Source organism: Anabrus simplex, chromosome 3 (genome assembly GCF_040414725.1).
Source record: "Anabrus simplex isolate iqAnaSimp1 chromosome 3, ASM4041472v1, whole genome shotgun sequence".
Taxonomy (NCBI): Eukaryota; Metazoa; Arthropoda; class Insecta; order Orthoptera; family Tettigoniidae; genus Anabrus; species Anabrus simplex.
The window spans coordinates 467,006,219-467,026,898 of record NC_090267.1 but is presented as its reverse complement, the minus strand read 5'-3'; the positions used below and the strand labels follow the sequence as shown (position 1 = coordinate 467,026,898).

Here is a 20,680-nt window from a genome sequence, read left to right as displayed (position 1 = left end):
GAGTACAGTACCCTTAACATCCTCAAAGTAGCCCCCCTAGACTATCCACAACACGTTGCCAATGATGCGAGAGGCATTGATACCGATCACCTCGCCATGTGAGAATTTTGCAATCTCATGTTTTACAGCGTTGGCAATGTTCTCTTGTGTACCTTGTCTTCCTTGACTTTCTTAATGTATAGCATGTCATGTATTTTGCTAAAAATCTCCTAGCATTTCCACATCAAGTTGTTCAGCCTGCCCAGTGGTCATGATCATTAAGGCGTCAAGTCTACATGGATGACACTGTGGTAAGCCGGTTTGAGTTCCACTGGTGGGAAAAAATGTCACCACCAGAATGTTGGCCAGCAGTGTAGGAGAGGTCATGGTATACAATTTTTAATCACTTGTCTGCAAGTCAAAAGACTTGATTCAATTCCAAACCTCTCCACAGTGATCAATTGAGTGAGGGCACGATTTATCTGTTGGATGGGAACATTAAGCCTTGAGCAGCCCCTTTGTGGTGTTATTCAAGAGGAACAAGCTATGTGCCAACCCAAGTTTCACTCTCTTCCTGCACCATAACCATCAATCCAGATATGCAGGTCACTCATGGATGTGAAACAAAAAGACCTGCACCAGGAGAGCCAAACATATCCTCGGACACTCCTGGCACTAAAAGCCATAAGATACATAAATAAATAAATCATTATAGACTGTTATGCCTTCAGCGTTCAGTCTGCAAGCCTCTGTGAATTTACTAAACGTCGCCACAATCCTCTATTTGCAACTAGTAATGTGGCCTCATTAACGTTCTATACCTCTTATCTTTAAATTGTTAGAAATTGAGTCCAACCATTGTTGTCTTGGTCACTCTACTCCTCTTACCCTCCATAACAGAGTCCATTATTCTCCTAGGTAAGCTATCCTCGTACATTTGTCTCACATGACCTAACCACCGAAGCCGGTTTATGTGTACAGCTTCATCCATCGAGTTCATTCCCATCTTAGCCTTTTATCTCCATGTTACAAGTACCTTCCTGCCATTGTTCGCACGTGTTTGTACCACCAATCATTCTCCCCACTTACATGTCTGTTACTTCTAACTTATGAGTAAGATATCCTTAGTCCAGCCAGCTTTCACTCCCATAAAGCAAAGTTGGTCTGAAAACAGACCGATGTAAAGATAGTTTCATCCAGGAGCCGACTTCCTTCAACATTGATCGCAGCTGTGAGCACACTGCATTAGCTTTACTACACTTTGATTCCATCCCACTTACTATATTACCATCCTGGGAGAACACACGACCGAAATACTTGAAATTATCGACCTGTTCTAGTTTTGTATCACCAATTTGACATTCAGTTTTGGTGAATTTCTTACCTACTGATATCAATTTAGTCTTCGAAAGGCTAATTTTCATACCATACTCATTGCACCTATTTTCAAGTTCCAAGATATTAGACTGCAGGTTTTCGGCACTATCTGTCATTAAGACCAAGTCGTCACGGTATCCATCAAATCACCAATCTCTTTCGAAAACATAACGTAAACATTTTCTCCAGAACTAATAATAGGACTTCAGAAATTATACATAATTCAACATCAGTCAACACCTCTAACAAATTTTCCAAATTTTCCTCCTACGTGGGACAAACAGGACGCAACTTCACAACCAGATATTCAAAGCACGTCAACGCAGTAAGATATAACAAGTTTTCTGCTATAGGCCAACACATTCATGACTCTAATCATAAGTTTATACATCAACATCACTTACCCCCACTACCACATCCTTCCGCTCCATCTTAGCTCCGTGACAGTTGCTCAACATCTACCCCTCCCCTCTCCTCCCTTCCAGCCCTTAACCTTATGCTTGCATTCATCAGTCCAGCTCCGTCCGCCGATCACTCAGGCTGCTCAAGGTGAGTTTGTTTCTAGTATTCTCTCGGTTTTTCTAGACTTTTCTTTTAAATCTTTACTTCTGATCTTTTCCCTAATTCGACTTTTAATTTCTTCTCCAGGTTCCAAAACCCATATTGAAGTGGGAATTAATTCTTTGGACTTAATCAAGTTCCATGTTTATGTTTATTTTTCAGAACCAAACTACAGAACACACACTGTCAACTTCATATGACATTAAACTCACAGCATAACTTAACAGTTTACAAAAACTAAAGACATATACAAGCTGGACAAACCGCCATGGGTATACAACAACAGAGTCATCGTTATTTTAACAGATTTTAAACTGAAATGCAACATCATCATGTACCATATTTTATTTCATATTCATCTGTGCAAGTGTTATAGTGTGTTTTAAAGTTGTTTTGAAGTTATATTTCATATTCATCCATGCAGGTGTTATAGTGTATTTAAAATTGTTTAAGGTTATATTGCGTTTGTCCGATTTGACTTGTTGGCTGATGATAGCACATAGTTTGGTGCCGAAACTAGTACCACATGTAAACGATATGTGATTCATTCACATTAATAATTATCTTTGTATTGAATAGGAGGAACCCTCTTAATTTCAATTATTGTAATCCCACTTCAATACGGATCATGAAATTTCTAAATATTAACCAAGTCGTCAGCATAGGCCAGACTGCTTACTAAATTTCCACCTAACTGAATCCCTCCCTGCCTCTTTATATCTTTCAGCAGATGATCCATGTAAACTACAAACAGCAAAGGTGAAAGATTACAGCCTTGCCTAACCCCTGTAAGTACCCTGAATCAAGAAATCATTCTACCATCAATTCTCACTGAAGCCCAATTGTCAACATAAATGCCTTTGATTGATTTTAATAATCTACCCTTAATTCCATAGTCCCCGAGTATGGCGAACATCTTTTCCCTCGGTACCCTGTCATATGCTTTCTTTAGATCTACGAAACATAAACAGAACTGTCGATTCCTCTCGTAAACTTTTACAATTACCTGGTGCATACTGAAAATCTGATCCTGACATCCCCTCTGTGGTCTGAAACCACACTGGTTTTCATCCAACTTCCTCTCAACCACTGACCGCACCTTCTCTTCCAAGATACTAGTAAATCTTTGCCTGGTATACTAATCAATGACGTACCTCGATAGTTGTTGCAATCCTTCCCGTTCCCTTGCTTATGCTTTCTCCAATCTGAAGGTACCTTACCAACACTCCATGCTAATCCTACTACTCTATGAAGCCATTTCATCCCTGCCTTTCCCACTATACTTCACCATTTCAGGTCTAATTTCATCTATTCCTGCTGCTTTATGACGATGGAGTTTATTTACCATCCTTTCCACTTCCTCAAGCGTAATTTCACCAATATCATTTTCTTCCTCCCCATGAGCCTAGTTGTTCGCGACACCACCAGGAAGATTTCCTTTTACGCTGAGATGATGTTCAAAATACTCCCTCCACCTGTCCAGTGATTCCCTGGGATCTATTATGAGTTCACCTGAATTATCCGAAACACTGTTCATTTCCTTTTTCCCTCCCTTCCTAAGATTCTTTAATACTGTCCAGAAAAGTCTCCCTGCTGCTTGACCTAGCCTTTCCAGGTTATTATCAAAATCTTCAAGACTTTTTTTGGATTCAACAACTATTTGTTTCGCTCTGTTTCTTTCATCTACGTACAATTTCCTGCCTACATCGGCCCTTGTTTGGAGCCATTTCTGATAAGCCTCCTTTTTACGTTTACAAGCTGCTCTCACTTCATCATTCCACCAAGATGTTTGCGTTTTCTCGTCCTTACACACAGTCCTTCCTAGGCGTTCCCTTGCTCTTTCTACTACAGCATCTTTGTAGTCCACCCATTCTCTTTCTTTATCATGAACCTGCTTCCTGTCTACTGTTCAAAACTTCTCACTAATCGTATCCATGTACTTCTGTCTAATTTCCTCGTCCTGGAGATTTTCTACCCTTACTCGTTTGCAGACAGATTTCACTTTCTCTACCCTAAGCCCAGAGATAGATAGTTCTCTACAGATAGTGATATGTACCATCAAAAAATCCCCGAAAAATCTGTACATTCCTAACAGACTTCCTGAATTTGAAGTCAGAATTTCATGTTTGGTCCGTATGGAATAGAGGTTACAAAACAATGAATTAGATTGTACAGGATCCACCTTTTCAATATGTTGTTGGATTAAAATTACATCATTTAATTATGGTACAAGCTTCAACATCCATGGACGTCATCATAAGCCAAGTAGGGTAATTATACAACAATACACAGTAAAGATTAAACACAAAAAACTGACCCTCATAATTAAAACCGTCTGTAACAAGTTAAAATACAAAGCAAAATAATACTAAATGTCCAGGTTATAATAATAATTTGTACAAGTTGACAACTTGTTAGTCACAAATAAAAACCTGAAGCTGAGGAGCCTCGCAGAAAAGAAGGTTCAAAGTCTTCGAAACTCGATTTTTTTTTATAGATTTGGGTTCTTTGCGTGGCATTGGTAGCCACAACATACACAGAGAACTGTATGCCGAGTGCAATGCGTTAATAGGTTAAAAGAGTAGTTGGTGTTCCTCTGTGAGCATAAAAATGACTAAGTCAATTGGTAATACGTATGAGAACTATCTTCATAAAATACGATGTTATGTTGTATTATACTGGAGCGAGTGGATCTTGTGGCGGCAACTGTGTGTTGAGGATGTCAAAAGCAAAGGTTCTCAATCCAATGCAGGCCTGTAGTATGAAAGATAAAGACGAGTTAAACTCGCATAGTGGAAATGGGGCAAGAAAGTAAAACTTTATGAGAGAACCCACCTTGGTGGGCTGGTTGCACTACCAATGCCGCACAAAGGACCCAAATCTATAAAAGAATTAGTGTCAAAGACTTTGAACCTATTTTTCTGCGAGGCTCCTCAGCTTCAGTGTTTTATTTGTAACTAACAAGTTGTCAAACTTGTACAAATTATGTATTCAAACCTGGACATGTAGCATTATTATGCTTTGTATTTTAACTTGATATAGATGGTTATTCTCTTCTTATTCTGACAATTGTCAGGTGTTACAGTAACAACAAATTAGTGGATATGCTGTTAGTGTAAGGGGACGGTCGAGATTTGGGGGGGGAGTTATATGTGCAACATAATTTTATGCAGCATTACCTGATAACAGAGATGATCTTGTGAGAGGATGTTGAAGTTTTAGTTATGAGGGTGAATTTTGTGTGTTTAAACTTTACTATGTATCTTTGTATAATTATCCGACTTGGCTGATTATGACGTCCATGGATGTTGAAACCAGTACATTAAATAAATGAGGTAATTTTAATCCAACAACATATCTTGTATTGAAAAGGTGGATCCTGTACAATCTAATTCATTGTTTTGTAGACTTCCTGAATTCGAAGTCTGTTAAGATAAAGTCTATTATGGATCTGGTACCTCTAGCCTCCCATGTGTAGCAGTGAATAGCCTTATGCTTGAAGAATGTATTCATAACTGCTAAACCCATACTAGCACAGAAGTCCAACAAACACTTCCCATTCCCATTAGCTTCAATATCTTCCCCACATTTACCAATCACTCTTTCGTATCCTTTAGTTCTATTTCCAAATCTCACATTGAAATCACCCATTTTGCACTATCCTATCCTTGTTGATGATCCTGACTACGATATCACTCAATGCTTCATAAAACTTGTCAACTTCATCCTCATCTGCACCCTCACATGGTGAATACACTGAGACAATTCTCGTCCTAATTCTTCTAACAGCCAAATCTACCCACATCATTCGCTCATTTACGTGCCTAACAGAAACTATGTTGCTTGCAATAGTATTCCTGATAAACAGCAAATTCTGTCCCTCCCTTTTTAACACCTGTTAAGTACACTTTATAATAACCTATCTCTTCCTCGTTATCTCCCCTAAATAAACTGAGTAAAAGGTGTTGTGATGCAACATTTATGCTATTTTAAAATATATTCTTCCAACATGGTACAACACTTCTTATAGTATTTGATTGTTTCATACAATAGTCAGACTGCTATTACCATACGCTGGTCATGTACATTTCACCGCACAAAAAAATGGCTGGCAAGGAAATGATACTTTGAATCCTACCACCTGCACAATATGTTCAACCGATTTCAAACAAGAGATTTTTATTTAGAAATTGGTTTGGAACTAATCTGTTTTATAGTTCATGACTAGATGTGTGGGTTCAGTTTTATAACAATCATGTATAAAATTAAGAAAGTAAACAATGAAGGAAGAATTGTTGCTTTTAAGAACTAACCTTTCCAGTTCACTCTTAACTAATTTATACTTAATTATGCAACCTAACATAATCAAACCTGTTACTAAATATTAAGAACTCTACCTTCATATAAAATGATGTAGAAGCTATAAGCCAAAAGGCACCATACATACCTCACACAAACAAGTACCATTATGGCACTCTCCATGCCCAGAACAGTTTTCAGCACAGGTTCCATTCCAAGCCATCATCCCAAAATTTACCAAAAATGTCAATGGATTTTGAGTGGTTAGCTTCAACATCCCGTCCATCTTCACAGCCCTTTCAGGCATCACAGCCTGCTGTAGGAAAGATAAATAAGTATTACAATTAAGAGCAGGAATATATACTTTTCAAAATATATTAACTTCCAACTATGGAAGAAACAAAGCACAAACCTCAGACCTGTAAAATATGCTTCATATATAAACAACTCAGTAAGTTGAGTTGCCTAAAATAACAAGTGCTTCAGAGTAGATTTTCAGTCCAAACTCTCCTTCACCTCTGCAACAGGATAGTTAAATCAATTATGCAGGTTCATCTTAAAATTAAATAAAAATAAGTCTCTCTCTAAAACTCACTAGCTCGATAGCTGCAGTCGCTTAAGTGCGGCCAGTATCCAGTATTCGGGAGATAGTAGGTTCGAACCCCACTGTCGGCAGCCCTGAAAATGATTTTCCGTGGTTTCCCATTTTCACACCAGGCAAATGCTGGGGGCTGTACCTTAATTAAGGCCACTGCCGCTTCCTTCCTACTCCTAGCCCTTTCCTGCCCCATCATCGCCGTAAGACCTATCTGTGTCAGTGCGACGTAAAACAACTAGCACGAAGAAAACTCACTAGATGGGGGTTAAAGCAGTGTGCATGTAGAGGGAGGTATTTATTGACGTAACATCAATTGCAGCAGAGCATTAGTCTGTGTTTCAGTTGGATGTTGTTTGTTACTGAATATATCAGAGGTGTTACAGTAACAAAAAATTAGTGGATATGCTGTTAGTGTAAGGGGAAAGTCAAGATTTTTTGGGGGGGAGGGGGGAACATAATTTTATTCAGCATTACCTGATAACAGAGATGATCTTGTGAGAGGACTGGCGTAGCAAGTGTAAGCGTCACACACTGCATGCTGGTGAGGGTACAAGAAAGCAGTATGAAGTATCTGTGTGAAAAAACAAGGTGGGTAAATTAAACAGTTTGTAAATAAAATGTTATTGTACCATAACGCCGGCCCCATGGTGTAGGGGTAGCGTGCCTTCCTCTTACCCGGAGAGGGTAACTGACCACACGACACCTCGTAATCTGCAGGCCTTCGGGCTGAACAGCGGTCGCTTGGTAGACCAAGGCCCTTTAAGGGCTGTAGTGCCATGGGGTTTTATTGTACCATAACAAACTGGCCTGCTTATTTAAGTTTTCATTCTATTAATCAATGCTTTCTCCTTTACAGTAGATTATCCCACTACACAGATAAAGCAGAGAGGTTACTGGCACAGCGGGTGTGCTTCTCTTTAGTACCTATTACTTCAGAAGAACTACTTTAAAACCTCTGCCATCCGAACAACTCTGGTGTCTGCCCTGCGAGACCTCAAGTGGTAGTGTATGAGGAAGTAGACTACCTCTCTATCAATGGATCTACCAGAAGAGCAGATCTGTTACTCACTACCCCCCCAATAAGCATGAACACTGGTAATGCTTGATCTAATGATCTGCTTCAAGAGCAATGTAATCCAGGCCATAGAAATTAATACGGCTGGACTGTTCATTGTATAATGTTCAAATAGTGGTTATTTTATATTTTAGGCATGCCGAAACCAGATCTAAAGTCATTTTTCTCCATAACAGTTTCTCTCTCTCTTTTTTTTTTTTTTTTTTTGCATATATAAGACACATGCACATACAGGATTAATACACTATTATTATATGTATAGAATGTATTTTTTTCACTCATATGAACACACTTATGCTGTTATATTTATGAGAAGAATAAAAAAATAAGTAATGCATTGTGTCAACAGGTTTGGAGAAAAGTACTATATATTTTTTTTCTATGGGCTTTACGTCGCACCGACACAGACAGATCTTATGGCGACGATGGGATAGGGAAGGCCTAGGAGTTGGAAGGAAACGGCCGTGGCCTTAATTAAGGTACAGCCCCAGCATTTGCCTGGTGTGAAAATGGGAAACCACGGAAAACCATCTTCAGGGCTGCCGATAGTGGGATTCGAACCTACTATCTCCCGGATGCAAGCTTACAACCGCGCGCCTCTACGCGCACGGCCAACTCACCCGGTAAAAGTACTATATTAAAGGCACCTGTAAACACTGCTTTGAACTTACTGTTTTACTGGTAACATTTTTTTTTTTTTTTTTTGCTAGTTGCTTTACGTCGCACCGACACAGATAGGTCTTATGACGACGATGGGACAGGAAAGGGCTAGGACTGGGAAGAGAGCGGCCGTGGCCTTAATTAAGGTACAGCCCCAGCATTTGTCTGGTGTGAAAATGGGAAACCACGGAAAACCATTTTCAGTGCTGCCGACAGTGGGGTTCGAACCTACTTATCTCCCGAATACCGGATACTGGCCGCACTTAAGCGACTGCAGCTATCGAGCTCAGTGGTAACATGTTCTAATAATATTATTTGCTTTACGTCCCACTAACTACTATTTAAGGTCTTCGGAGACGCTGAGGTGCCGGAATTTAGTCCCGCAGGAGTTCTTTTACATGTCAGTAAATCTACCGACACGGGGCTGTCGTATCTGAGCACCTTCAAGTACCACCGGACTGAGCCAGGATCGAACCTGCCAAGTTGGGGTTAGAAGGCCAGCGCCTTAACCGTCTGAGCCACTCAGCCCGGCGGTAACATGTTCTAGAATGACAAGTCCATGGTTTCATTTTTATTATATTTCATCTTATTTTAAGAAACTTCTTTACATTGCTTTTTGCTTGTGAGTTTTAAATGGATTCTCTCTCCAATAACCAGCAGTAATCTGCTGGCATGCTTTTATTCCGTTTCCCTTAAGTCCTAGTGGAATCTTTCTACTTGCTCTTGCTCAGCATTCTTATACTTTCAGAGAAATAGTCCACTGTGAGTGCACTTTTAAGTTCATATTGCAACCTAAATCTTAGAAAGAAACAAGAATTCTGTCCACCATTTGTTTGTAGTCTGCATCCTTTGTGTTCCCAAGAAGGATTTTTTTTTTTTTTTTTTTTAACTACATCCTGGAATGCTTTCCATGCCAATCGTTCTGCTGTTCACATAACTTCAAAATCAGTACCCGAAATAAGTTTTCTGTTATCTGGACCTATGAAGATAGCCTGTTTGATTTTGGCATTACTGATTCCTGGGAATCGATAACAAAGGCACTGAAAGCATTCACCTTCATTGTTTACTCCTTCATAAGCCCTAGTTTGATATGAAGGACAGGTATCAGTATGTTGGACACTTCAACAAAACTATTTTGTCTTATCTTTTTCAAGCCCACAATCCACCGTCTAAGTGGCCATTCGTTTTGTGTCCAGTGATGACACCTTGCTTGACTGCCCCACTTGCAAAGAAAGCATAGGTGCTATGTGTAATCTACTTCTAGACCTAACAGAATACCTATCACTTTAAAGTCATCACACACCTGTCACTTGTGTTCCTGGTACTTTATTTTACAGATTATCATTTCAAGATTTCTGTATGTTTCTCAAATAATAACAATGTGCAATGGAAAATGACAAAAGTTTGTTTTTGTTGTGAAAGACAGTTTAAAATACACATAGAGGCACCAATAAAATGTCTCCAGTAGGTAGGGTCATGCTGTAGTACTCCTAGTTTCAGGATAACCTCTGGAATGCTGTTGCAGAAAACCAAAGCTCCCTCTTCAGAAAAGAATGCAAATTCTTTTTTCATGATATCTGTACCAATAGTACGTCCTCCCTGGTGCCAGCATGTCTTTGTCTGGGAGTCTAAACTCAAGTATGTCAGTAGATTCCTTTGTACGACCAAGATCTCGATCACTCACTTAACGCCCTTTGCTCAAAAGGTTTGGGTTGATTTTAAACACCTTCTGGTGAGAAATCACAAAAGTAACACCGGCCATTTCCGTATCAAATTCAGAAGAGGAGAACAATAGTGTAATTGTTCTGGATGCTACGGTACTGGTTCATCAGGGCCATGGGGAACATGTAAAATTGAAGATTAAATATAGCTTGGATACACAATATTCTTTTCTTTCTGGTATTAAATCCCTTCACATTCATAGAACAGAAGTAGCAGAGGATACTGTGGTGTGTAAGGTTCTCACCACACCATTCAAATTCTGAACTGTAACTCTTGTTCGTTCACCGTTCACCTACTGCTGTAACTGCTCTATACAGGTCCTACAGGCCTTGTAGGCCTTTCTCAAGAACCTGGTTATTTTGTGCCTCTATTTTATTGGCACAAAACTTCCACACAGATCTGAACTGTTCTTGCAGCCATGACGTGACATGTTGATATAAGTTCAATAACAGTAACATATTATGTGACTCATGTACAGGACAGGATGAAGACAAAATCTCTTTCACTAGCAAGTGAAGTGCGAAGCACAAAGCACTGCAACAAATTGGCACCACTCAGCAAAACCTGCTACTGTTGTCAGCTCTAGGCAGTGAGTGTGATTATAAAGGGTTACCACATGGCTGCAAGAAACTGCATTAATAAATGAATCCAGAAATCTTATTTAAAGCAACAATGTAACAAGTGCATGTGCATAAAAAAAATGTGAAAAAGTAATATCAGATTTTACAATGATGATGCTTGTTGTTTAAAGGGGCCTAATATTTAGGTAATCGGCCCCTAATGGAACGAAATGAGACGAAATGTAATGACAATTTAGAAGTCCACTCATCCACTGACAAGAATTCAAAACATGATGAAAAATACATGGATGAATATGAATTTAAGACAATCAGTGGATCCAACCCACAATGCCCCACCTTTCCAGAAGCTATCTGAAAATAATAGTATTACTGACCAAGGCACTGCTTCTAAAGCACATTCTTGAAACTATGATGCTTGATGTCTATGGGGTCCAAAATCCCAGTCAACGGCCCCTCATAATGCTACTTATCGTGTAAAGTAGAACCATGGTATTTGTCATGTTGCGTAGACTCACGGTGTTCCAGACATTATGGTACTATTCACAAGTATCGTACACCGTACAGGTAACTCGGACCTATGGCGTTTCTCACATAATGGTGCCAATCATAGGCAATGCAAATCAATGGTGTTCCTCACAATAATCAACCACAAAACAGGGGGATTAAAAATATAATCATAAATATAAACTTTAACATTGTAAAACTCTACATGTCTGAAAAAAATCATTACCATGTGTGTGAATTATTCCCGTGGTGTTCCTCACATAGCGGGTACTAATCACAGGCAACGCAGACCCACGGTGTCGCCCATATAGGGGTACTGATCACAGGAACTGTAAATCCACAGTGAAGCCACTCTCGGCTGCTACTAATCACAAAACCGGGCAAGTTGGCCATGCGGTTAGGGGCGCACAACTGTGAGCTTGCATCCGGTAGATAGTGGGTTCGAATTCCACTGTCTGCAAACCTGAAGATGGTTTTCCGTGGTTTCCTATTTTTACACCAGGCAATTGCTGGGGCTGTACCTTAATCAAGGCCACGGCCGCTTCCTTCCCACTCCTAGCCCTTTCCTATCCCATCGTCGCCATAAGACCTATCTTTGTCAGTGTGACGTAAAGCAATTAGGAAAAAAAAACTGTGCAACCACTTGTTGGTAATTAGAAATAATTCTTGTGGCTAGTTTCAAGACAGTAACGTTAAACTGTACGTTGAGTATTCAGCTCAAAGTTTGGTGGGATCCTAGACAACTCTGCCATCAGCTGTCATAGATGGCCTGAATACTGAGAAGGTGTGTTAGTAAAATGATAGGTGAAGCAGTTTCTCATTGCTTTCCTCACTGAACCAGAAATTGCTATTACATATCAGTCTGCCAAGCCCACTGAAATTCATGCACCAACCTACCCTAGAGAGCGATATTTTCAGACCATTCATACCAGGGACTGGCTGCATAAGGAATGGCATTACTAGAGTCTCTCATACCTGCACCTCTTTCATACCGTCAAAGCCAAGGATAGGACTAAGGCAGGACAATGAAAGTGACAAATTTGTTCTAGTCCATACCAGAAGACATAGCACACTGCAAAAACTAGGTCTCATCAGCAAAATCATTATACTGTATGAGGAAAATTAACAAATATAATTATTTCTGACACTTTTTGTAACCATAACCATATACAAATTACAACCACCATGAATTACTCGCATGCTAAGATTTGTTTCGCTCTAACCGTAAACATTTGTTATCTATACTGTTAAGCTTGAAATTTACTGGAACAACTTTGCTATCTGGTCGCATAGTGATGATTACTAATAACTTTCCTTTAAGCATTTACACAGTGTCATGGTAACACCAAAATAATTATTGAAATAAAACTAAATCACTAACTCTTATTCCTGGAGTATTAAGTTGCCCTTAAGTGCAAAAATGAAAAAGAAGGATTTTGTATTTTCTAAGCAGCTATTTATAAATTGTGTATTTGTATCTCAGTATCCTCCAAATTACCAGCACTGGGTTGAAATTGCTGCAAATACACTGTCTAATCACATTATTATAACCACCTGTTAGAAGTGCTATATGCAGCACGTAGCCCATGATATATGCCCCGTTGACATGGGCCGGTGAAGTGAGTATATAATTCGACCAACAGGCTGGCGGTACACATTGCACTTTCTACGGTTATGGGCAAGGGAAGCAATTTAATTGAGTGGTGAAAAGGGATGATCATGGGCTTTTGGGCCGGAGAGGGGGGAGGGGGTGTGGAGAGTAATGAGACGTTTGTGAACAGTTCATGTGCCGGAGAGGGGGGGTGGGGTGGAGAGTAATGAGACGTTTGTGAACTGTTCATGTGCCTCTGTGGTAAAGTGTATCGTGAGTGAAAAAATGGCACCATTCGGGAGACGTTTGTGAACTGTTCATGTGCCTCTGTGGTAAAGTGTATCGTGAGTGAAAAAATGGCACCATTCAGGAGATGTTTGTGAACTGTTCATGTGCCTCTGAGATAAAGGTGCAACGTGAGTGAAAAAATGGCACAATTCGGAATAACCGTTGTGGAAATTGTGCAGCTCCACGCGCCATTGATGTGTGAGATGAACGTTTGATGACAATGCATGAAGGCCAACCGCCAGGCTACAGTGGAACAGCTCACCATCCAAATGAACCAGGAGTCATCTAGACAAGTTTCTACTGCACCAATTCAGTGAACCCTTCTGTAAATGGGGCTCCAAAGCAGAGTGTGACTGCACCCATGCTAACACAGGTGCATAGACAAAAAAGACTGGAATTTGCTTGACAGTATGGAGACTGGACCACTGCCAATGAGTCACGGACATCAGCGTGTCCGGTGAGAAACGTTGGAGAACCAACACCTTAAAACCATTGCTGGACGAACACAAGGCATTGGAGACAGTGTTATGGTCTGGGAAATGTTCTTGTGGTATTCTCTAGGTCCCATAATCCATGTGGAAGGCACTCGATTGATTTGGTTATGAATCCATCCTCAGCAACCACGTCCTCCCCTACGTGACGATGGGATCTCCAAGCACGAATACACACCCTGCCACACGGCTAGAGATGTCTGCACGTGGCTGGAAGAATACAATCAAGATTTCAAAGTTTTTCCCTGACCCCCAAACAGCCCCGATTTCAATCCGATTGAACATCTGTGGGACCACGTTGATCGTGTTCGCCGCCTGTCTCCCCGGCATCCACCCTCAACATTTGTGAGACGCACTGCAGACAGCATGACTCCAGATACTTGTAGAAACCTATCACCATATCTAGCTGCTGCCTGCTCTTCAGTGGGATGCTAGCAGGTGGTCATAGTAATGGGATTAGACTGTATATATAACTTCCCTTACTTTCTGTAAGATGGTAGATCGGTTTGGTTTATTTACATTTCCTGGGCGTCATTTTTTAAGGATGTATGACTTACTGTAACTGTATTTCAGTCAATACAAACATACATAATCCTTAATCCATTATAAACTGTTATACCTGCCAGCGTTCAGCCTTTGAATAATAAGAATCTCCATAATCCTCTATTTGCCATTAACATACTGGCGTTGTTTAGTTCTACACATTTTACCTTGAAATCCATAGTCCAACAATCACTAGCTATGTCCTTCACAGCTTTTCTTACTCTCCTTGATCAAGTGTTATTCTCCTAGATAACTTGTCCTCCTCCATTCATCTTGCATATCCCTATCACCAAAGCCAGCTTCACCCAATTTCCAACTCAGCCTTTATCTCCTTTTTTTATCAGCAATTATTTTCACGAGACAATGCCATCTCCAGCTGATGAGTAAGATATACTGATTTCACCCACTTTTCTTTACCATACAGTAATGTCAGCCTGAAACAGAGTTCATCAAGTCACTGTCAGTCCAGATTGTCCCACTCCTCAACGGTGATTCAGCATAGACCTCTCAGAATTTAAGTCATGTCCACAGAAACAAGGAAATGCCCTTTTTAATTTTTCATCATTTCTGAATGTATGTATGTATGTATGTTTCATCATTTCTCTATGTATGTGTGTATGATTTGTTTCTGTTGTTCTTATTCTTTAAATAATTAGAATTTTTAAGGATAGATTTTAAACAAACACAAATCCCACCTCAAAAACACAGAGACACCCTACCACAAGTTAGGTCAGTATCCAACATCCTGCCCACAGGTCCTTCCCCTACGCCTCCTACTCGCCCTCCATCACACCTGCCCCATGCATATAACACAAGAAGCAGCAACATGATAACAAATAGTCTCAGTACTGCAAAAAGCACAGCTAGGCACTAAAGCGTAAGTGAAATTTCAACCACAAGAATTTCTCATAACTACAAACAACACCCTCATAATATTCTTTTGTTACAGACACATTCATCCACAAATGTTGCAGTAAAACAATACACCAGCAACTAAGTATCATTTATTGGTGTCTCTTTTAACCACGCTTCAATAACAAACGGATCAGTGTAAAAATAGGCTGACTCAAACCAGATAAGGATCAGTGACGACTACTAGTATGATACACATGATACTGTATAGGCTTTTGGGCTTATGCCGTGTCAAGAAAATAAGGTGAAATTCTTAATGTTTCGCAGAAAACTGTGCTCTGCGTCCTCAGAAAAAATCCCGTCTGACCACGACAAAGGCTTCTTAAACAATGACACTTTGAAATTTGGACATTATAATAGAAGTGGAAATGGTATGTTCATTCATCACCAGATGGCCCCCAGGACGTGGCACAAAGCTAGCGTTCGAAGCGGAAGCTGACCGAACCATCACAATCGGACTAAGCAGTTCACATAACGTGTTTGCTTAACATATGACATAGACATGTGTGATATAGACACAAGCCTGGAATGAAACATCTGGCGACAAGGAACGTACGAATTTGGAAAACACAGACGAAATAACAATAGTGAAGGGGACAGGGAAGGGAACTACCTACATAAATTCTTAATGGCTGGCAACCAGAGCTCTGAAGGAACTTAGAGATGATTCTGAACTGACCATTCTCTCAGCTGTACAGTGGGTAATTTCTAGCATCCAGCCGGCCAAAAATAATATTTTCAACCCTTGTCTTTGGTGCACATTTTCTCTCAGTCGTGTTTATAAGACTCTTGGGTACAGGAATCAAGTATTGAAAAGTCACGCTGTCTGGTTATCTAATCTCACCGAAGGACTAAAGTGGCTCTCCTCCATTAGGGCATCATATTCTGGCGAGGCGAGCGCGCAGTTATTATTATGCGAGGGCTCAGTAAGGACGTCAAAACTAAATATTTCTTTAGCTTGCAATGTGATTATATTAGATGAACATATGTATTTTTATTTAGTATGTAGCATTTTCTGAAAATTTACGATACTGTTGTTCGAAATATGCACTTAAAATTCAGGTACACGGTGTCCAAGCGCTATCTAATTTTATAAATTTGAGCTGACTTTCAAAATGGATTGCCTTTGATTTCCGCAATGAAAGTCTTTTGGATGAGTTATCTATACTTTCATGAATAGAAAACTGACTTTTTGCTGCGACCAGGCGCGACCATGAGAGAGTAATTAATTTTTTTCGGAAGCCATGTACTCTGTAACCCGGAGGTTGGTTTTCGAGCTGTTGAGGAACAGCAGGGAATATAAGCGGAACGATGATATTGCGAATGTTGTAATTGAACATTTAGGCTTTGAGGATTGCTCCGAAGATATATCCAAGTCAATAAGGAAATCTGTCAGTATTTTGTGCGCTAAAATTCTATCACACTGAACAAAATATGGTAGAAAAAGGGACAAATTGCTGAAGTACAATAAAAGTCGGTTCGACCAGAGAATGAGCCTTGCAGAAGGAAGTGCATCACAACAATGTCAGGAAAAGCCTGCCAGTATTTTAGCTCATTCCATGTTAAGAAAACAGTATTGCTCTTATGACTACAGGGTTGCCATTTCGAACGGCTCCGCTCAACGCCATCACAGGAAAATGGCAGCACATAAATTTGTGAAATTCAGTACGTAAGTTCAAGACAAAAGGCTGAAGAAACTAAGCTACAAATTATTTTTCTGAACTGTAGGGGACGTGGGATTTACAGGGGCCACTTTCGGTTTGTACAGAATCAGAGGTAAACTACAGCACATAAGAAACTGAAATATAAGGCAAACTGCGAGAGAAAATAGACAATTATATGGGCTCGAGGGGTGGGGGATGTATTTAATTGCATTTAATAAATTTATCCAGATAATAAAAGCTAGAAAACAAATGCAACAAATAAATACTGCAGATGACTACAAAAGATCACAGTATTAATGTTAAAGAAATAAATCACACACGTACGCTTATTGCACAACTCTCATTCAACACAATATATTTACATACTGATTTAAAGCCTAAAATACAAACGTAATGAATAAATACTGCAAATGACTTCACTACATAAGTTCAGGGAGGAAACGCGTCTATTGGTTGATATCCGAAGCAAAGTGCTGGCAATACCAATGATGGAAACCGCTAGAAGATTCTTCAGAGAGGCTTCCACTTCTATGGATATTTCTGGAGTAGATATAAATTTAATAAACCATCTACGTGCCATAGTAGAAAATCTTTCATGTGGGTATGCCATTGATAAAGTGACATTTGGTATGTACGCAAAGGAAACTATACAATTGTACTTACAAAAATACAAATCGTACTACATGCCAGTAACTTTCACAAACTCTTGGGTCATGGAGAGGAGGTCATTACGCACTGTATTATACCTATTGGACAACTCTCAGAGAAAGCCCAGGAGACCAGGAATAAAGATAATAGGAAACCTTCCAGAAAGACACAAATACTGACCTTTTCCATAGACTGCGCTTATATCATCGGACCCTTATATTACCAGCTTACAGAAATCAAGCAGGAGGAAGTTGATTCCGCTTTCACAAGAAGTACTCACCTTACTGTCTGAACATCCTGTATCGGGTTCTGCTGAAGGAGATAATGACAGTGACGATAGCGATTCTGATGTAACTGCATCTAATGAATAAATTGTTTGGCAAGTACATGTATTCCTGTATCTGTTTTTAAACATTCTAAACAGAATGTCCCACTATTAACATCTATTTAATTTCTTAAAGCTATAACGAAAAATGATTAAAATTACAAAGATTACCAATTCTATTCCTGGCATAGTAATTTGTTCTTTGCACTTGATTGACCACACAATTATCTCCAATAATAGCAGTTAGGCCTACATACTAAATTTTATGTAAATTGGTCCATTAGTTTCCAAGATATGATTTCTGGCCGACTAGATTCCTGAAATTACGCACCGTGAGCTGTAAGGGAATGCGACAGTGGTTATGGACACTGACAAGTACCAGAATAAGATCTCCGCTATATTGTCAGAGACAGAGCTCACGTGATCCCACCACTCGTGTGTCCAACGCCACCGTGAAGCTCTTAAAGCAATCTTCAATTCCAAAAGAGGAGGCTAAACATCTGTCCCCGGGGGATGTAGTGCCACCTAGATTATATGGACTGCCTAAGATCCATAAAAAAGATGCCCCCCCTCAGACCTATTGTTAGTGCCTAATGCACTTTTGGCGAGTTTCGATGTGGAGTCCTGTTCCCTGAGGACATTACTAAGCTATTTTACCACTGCATGACGTCCGGCTATTTCTTGTGGGGTGGGAATTTTTACGAACAGACGGACAGAGTGGCTATGGGAATTCCACTTTCGCCCGTAGTGGCTAATTTCTTTATGGAGCATTTTGAGGAAGAGGCTATTGCTTCAGCGCCCGTCAAGCCTATGATATGGTGGAGGTATGTTGATGATGCATTTGTGGTCTGGACAGAAGGTCCTGAGAAACTTCACCTATTTCTAAACCACCTAAATCAGCAACATCCGTCAATAAAATTCACTATGGAGATGGAGTCGGACGGATGCCTTCCTTTCTTGGATGTTCTAGTAAGCAAGAAACCGGACGGCTCCTTAGGACATACCGTCTATCGTAAGCCTAACCCACACAAATCGCTATCTTCATGCAGATTCTCACCAACATCCAGAACAAAAACAAGGCATTCTCACGACACTCACCAAGAGGGTGAGACGAATTTGTGAGCCATCACATATCTAGGCGGAGATGGACACGCTCAAAATCGCGTTCAGGGGTAATGATTACAGCGATTTACAGATTCATAAAGCCCTACATCCCAGAGAAATGACCAAGCAAAGCTCACAGAAGGAAGAAGTGAAGGGAACTGCCTATTTGCCTTGCATTCACAACACCACAGATCAAATTGCCAAGGTCCTCTGCAAACACAATATAAAAACTGTTTTTGGCACCACCACTAAAACTGCTCACAGTCTGCGTAAAACCAAGGACATATTGTCCCCCCCCCCCCCCTTTACATCCTGGGGTATACAAAATTCCCTGTACATGCGGTAAGGTATACACCGGCCAAATATGCCGGTCCATTGCTACCCGTATTAAAGAACATGAACGTAATATTCGTCTCAACCAACCTGACGAATCGGCAATAGCTGAGCATGGTCTATCGTCTGGACACGATGTCATGTTCCAAGATGCTCGAGCTCTTACCCACACTAGCCACTACAGGTCCAGGATTATACGGGAAGCTGTGGAAATACATAGAAATCCTTACAATTTCAACAGGGACACCGGCTATCAGTTAAGTAATACCTGGTTGCCAGCCATTAAGAATTTACATAGGTAGTTCCCTTCCCTGTCCCCTTCACTTTTGTTATTTCGTTTCGGTGTTTTCCAAATTCGTACGTTCCTCGACGCCAGATGTTTCATTCCAGGCTTGTGTCTATATCATACATCTGTCTATGTCATATGTTACGCAAACATGTTATGTGAAGCCTGTTCGGTCAGCTTCCGCTTCGAACGCTAGCTTTGTGCCACGTCCTGGGGGCCATCTAGTGACAAATGAACGTACCATTTCCACTTCTATTATAATGTCCAAATTTCAAAATGTCATTGTTTAAGAAGCCTTTCTCGTGGTCAGTCGAGATTACTTCTGAGGTCGCAGAGCACAGTTTTCTTATTATTTATAAGTTTTCTGTGAAACGTTAAGAATTTCACCTTATTTTCTTGACACAGCATAAGCCCAAAAGCCTATACAGTATCATGTCTATAAGTACGGCCTGTGAAAGCATTAATGGCAATACTAGTATGATGTTTCCCGCAGACCACAAACCTTCAATGCACAATCTTTTAATGATGTAGTGGTTTCTCAACTAAACTGAAAGTACAATGAAGGAGAAAAACATTGCAAGTTTAATTCTCTACCATCATTAATTTCAAATAGGACATTTAAACTTAGAAAAATACCTTGGCACTAAATAGTGTTAGTAAAAACTGGGAACTAGTGCGACTTTTAGCCAAATCTTACAGATGTTTAGAACATTACTATGACTTGGATATCAGTAAATTGTTAATTCCTTTTAATTATGTGTTAACTAGTGGTAGTATTTTATTGGTGTAAAACAATTTTGACGAACAAATTAACTATAAGAAGGTTCAATGTAAAGACTTAACCTTGAGATATTTGTTCAAATGAGGCTGAAGATGCTCGATATAACAACCGAAACATGCCCCTGTTAGTGTTGTATTGTAATAAAAATTTTATGTATTAAATTAGGTGAAAAAACAAGAATTGTAACAATTAGTATTAAGTTCAATACAGGTAAAAAACATGAAAATAGTTTTATGCAACATACCACTTAGTCGAGCCGCTCATCGTCTTTCTCCCAAGTCTTCCCAGCCCAAACTTTGCAACATTTTTATAACGCTACTCTTTTATTGGAAATCACCCAGAACAAATAGAGCTGTTT

At 39.9% G+C, this 20,680-nt stretch overlaps 1 protein-coding gene across 9 annotated transcripts in view; it reads right to left on the bottom strand.

Moving 5' to 3' along the window:
- The window catches only part of LOC136866529 (uncharacterized), a 300,340-nt gene that overhangs the window by 156,322 nt on the left and 123,338 nt on the right, over positions 1-20,680 (bottom strand). For 3 of the 9 annotated variants that reach the window (XM_067143577.2, XM_067143579.2, XM_067143578.2), the window contains exons 2-3: positions 6,636-6,734; positions 6,365-6,532 (exon numbers count right to left, since the gene is read on the bottom strand). In XM_067143577.2, the coding sequence (XP_066999678.1) occupies positions 6,365-6,532; positions 6,636-6,653 (186 nt within the window). In that variant the 5' untranslated portion in view covers positions 6,654-6,734. Of the gene's footprint in view, positions 1-6,364; positions 6,533-6,628; positions 6,735-20,680 lie in introns of those variants that run through there. The other 6 variants (XM_067143584.2, XM_067143581.2, XM_067143585.2 and 3 more) reach the window with 4 other exon arrangements.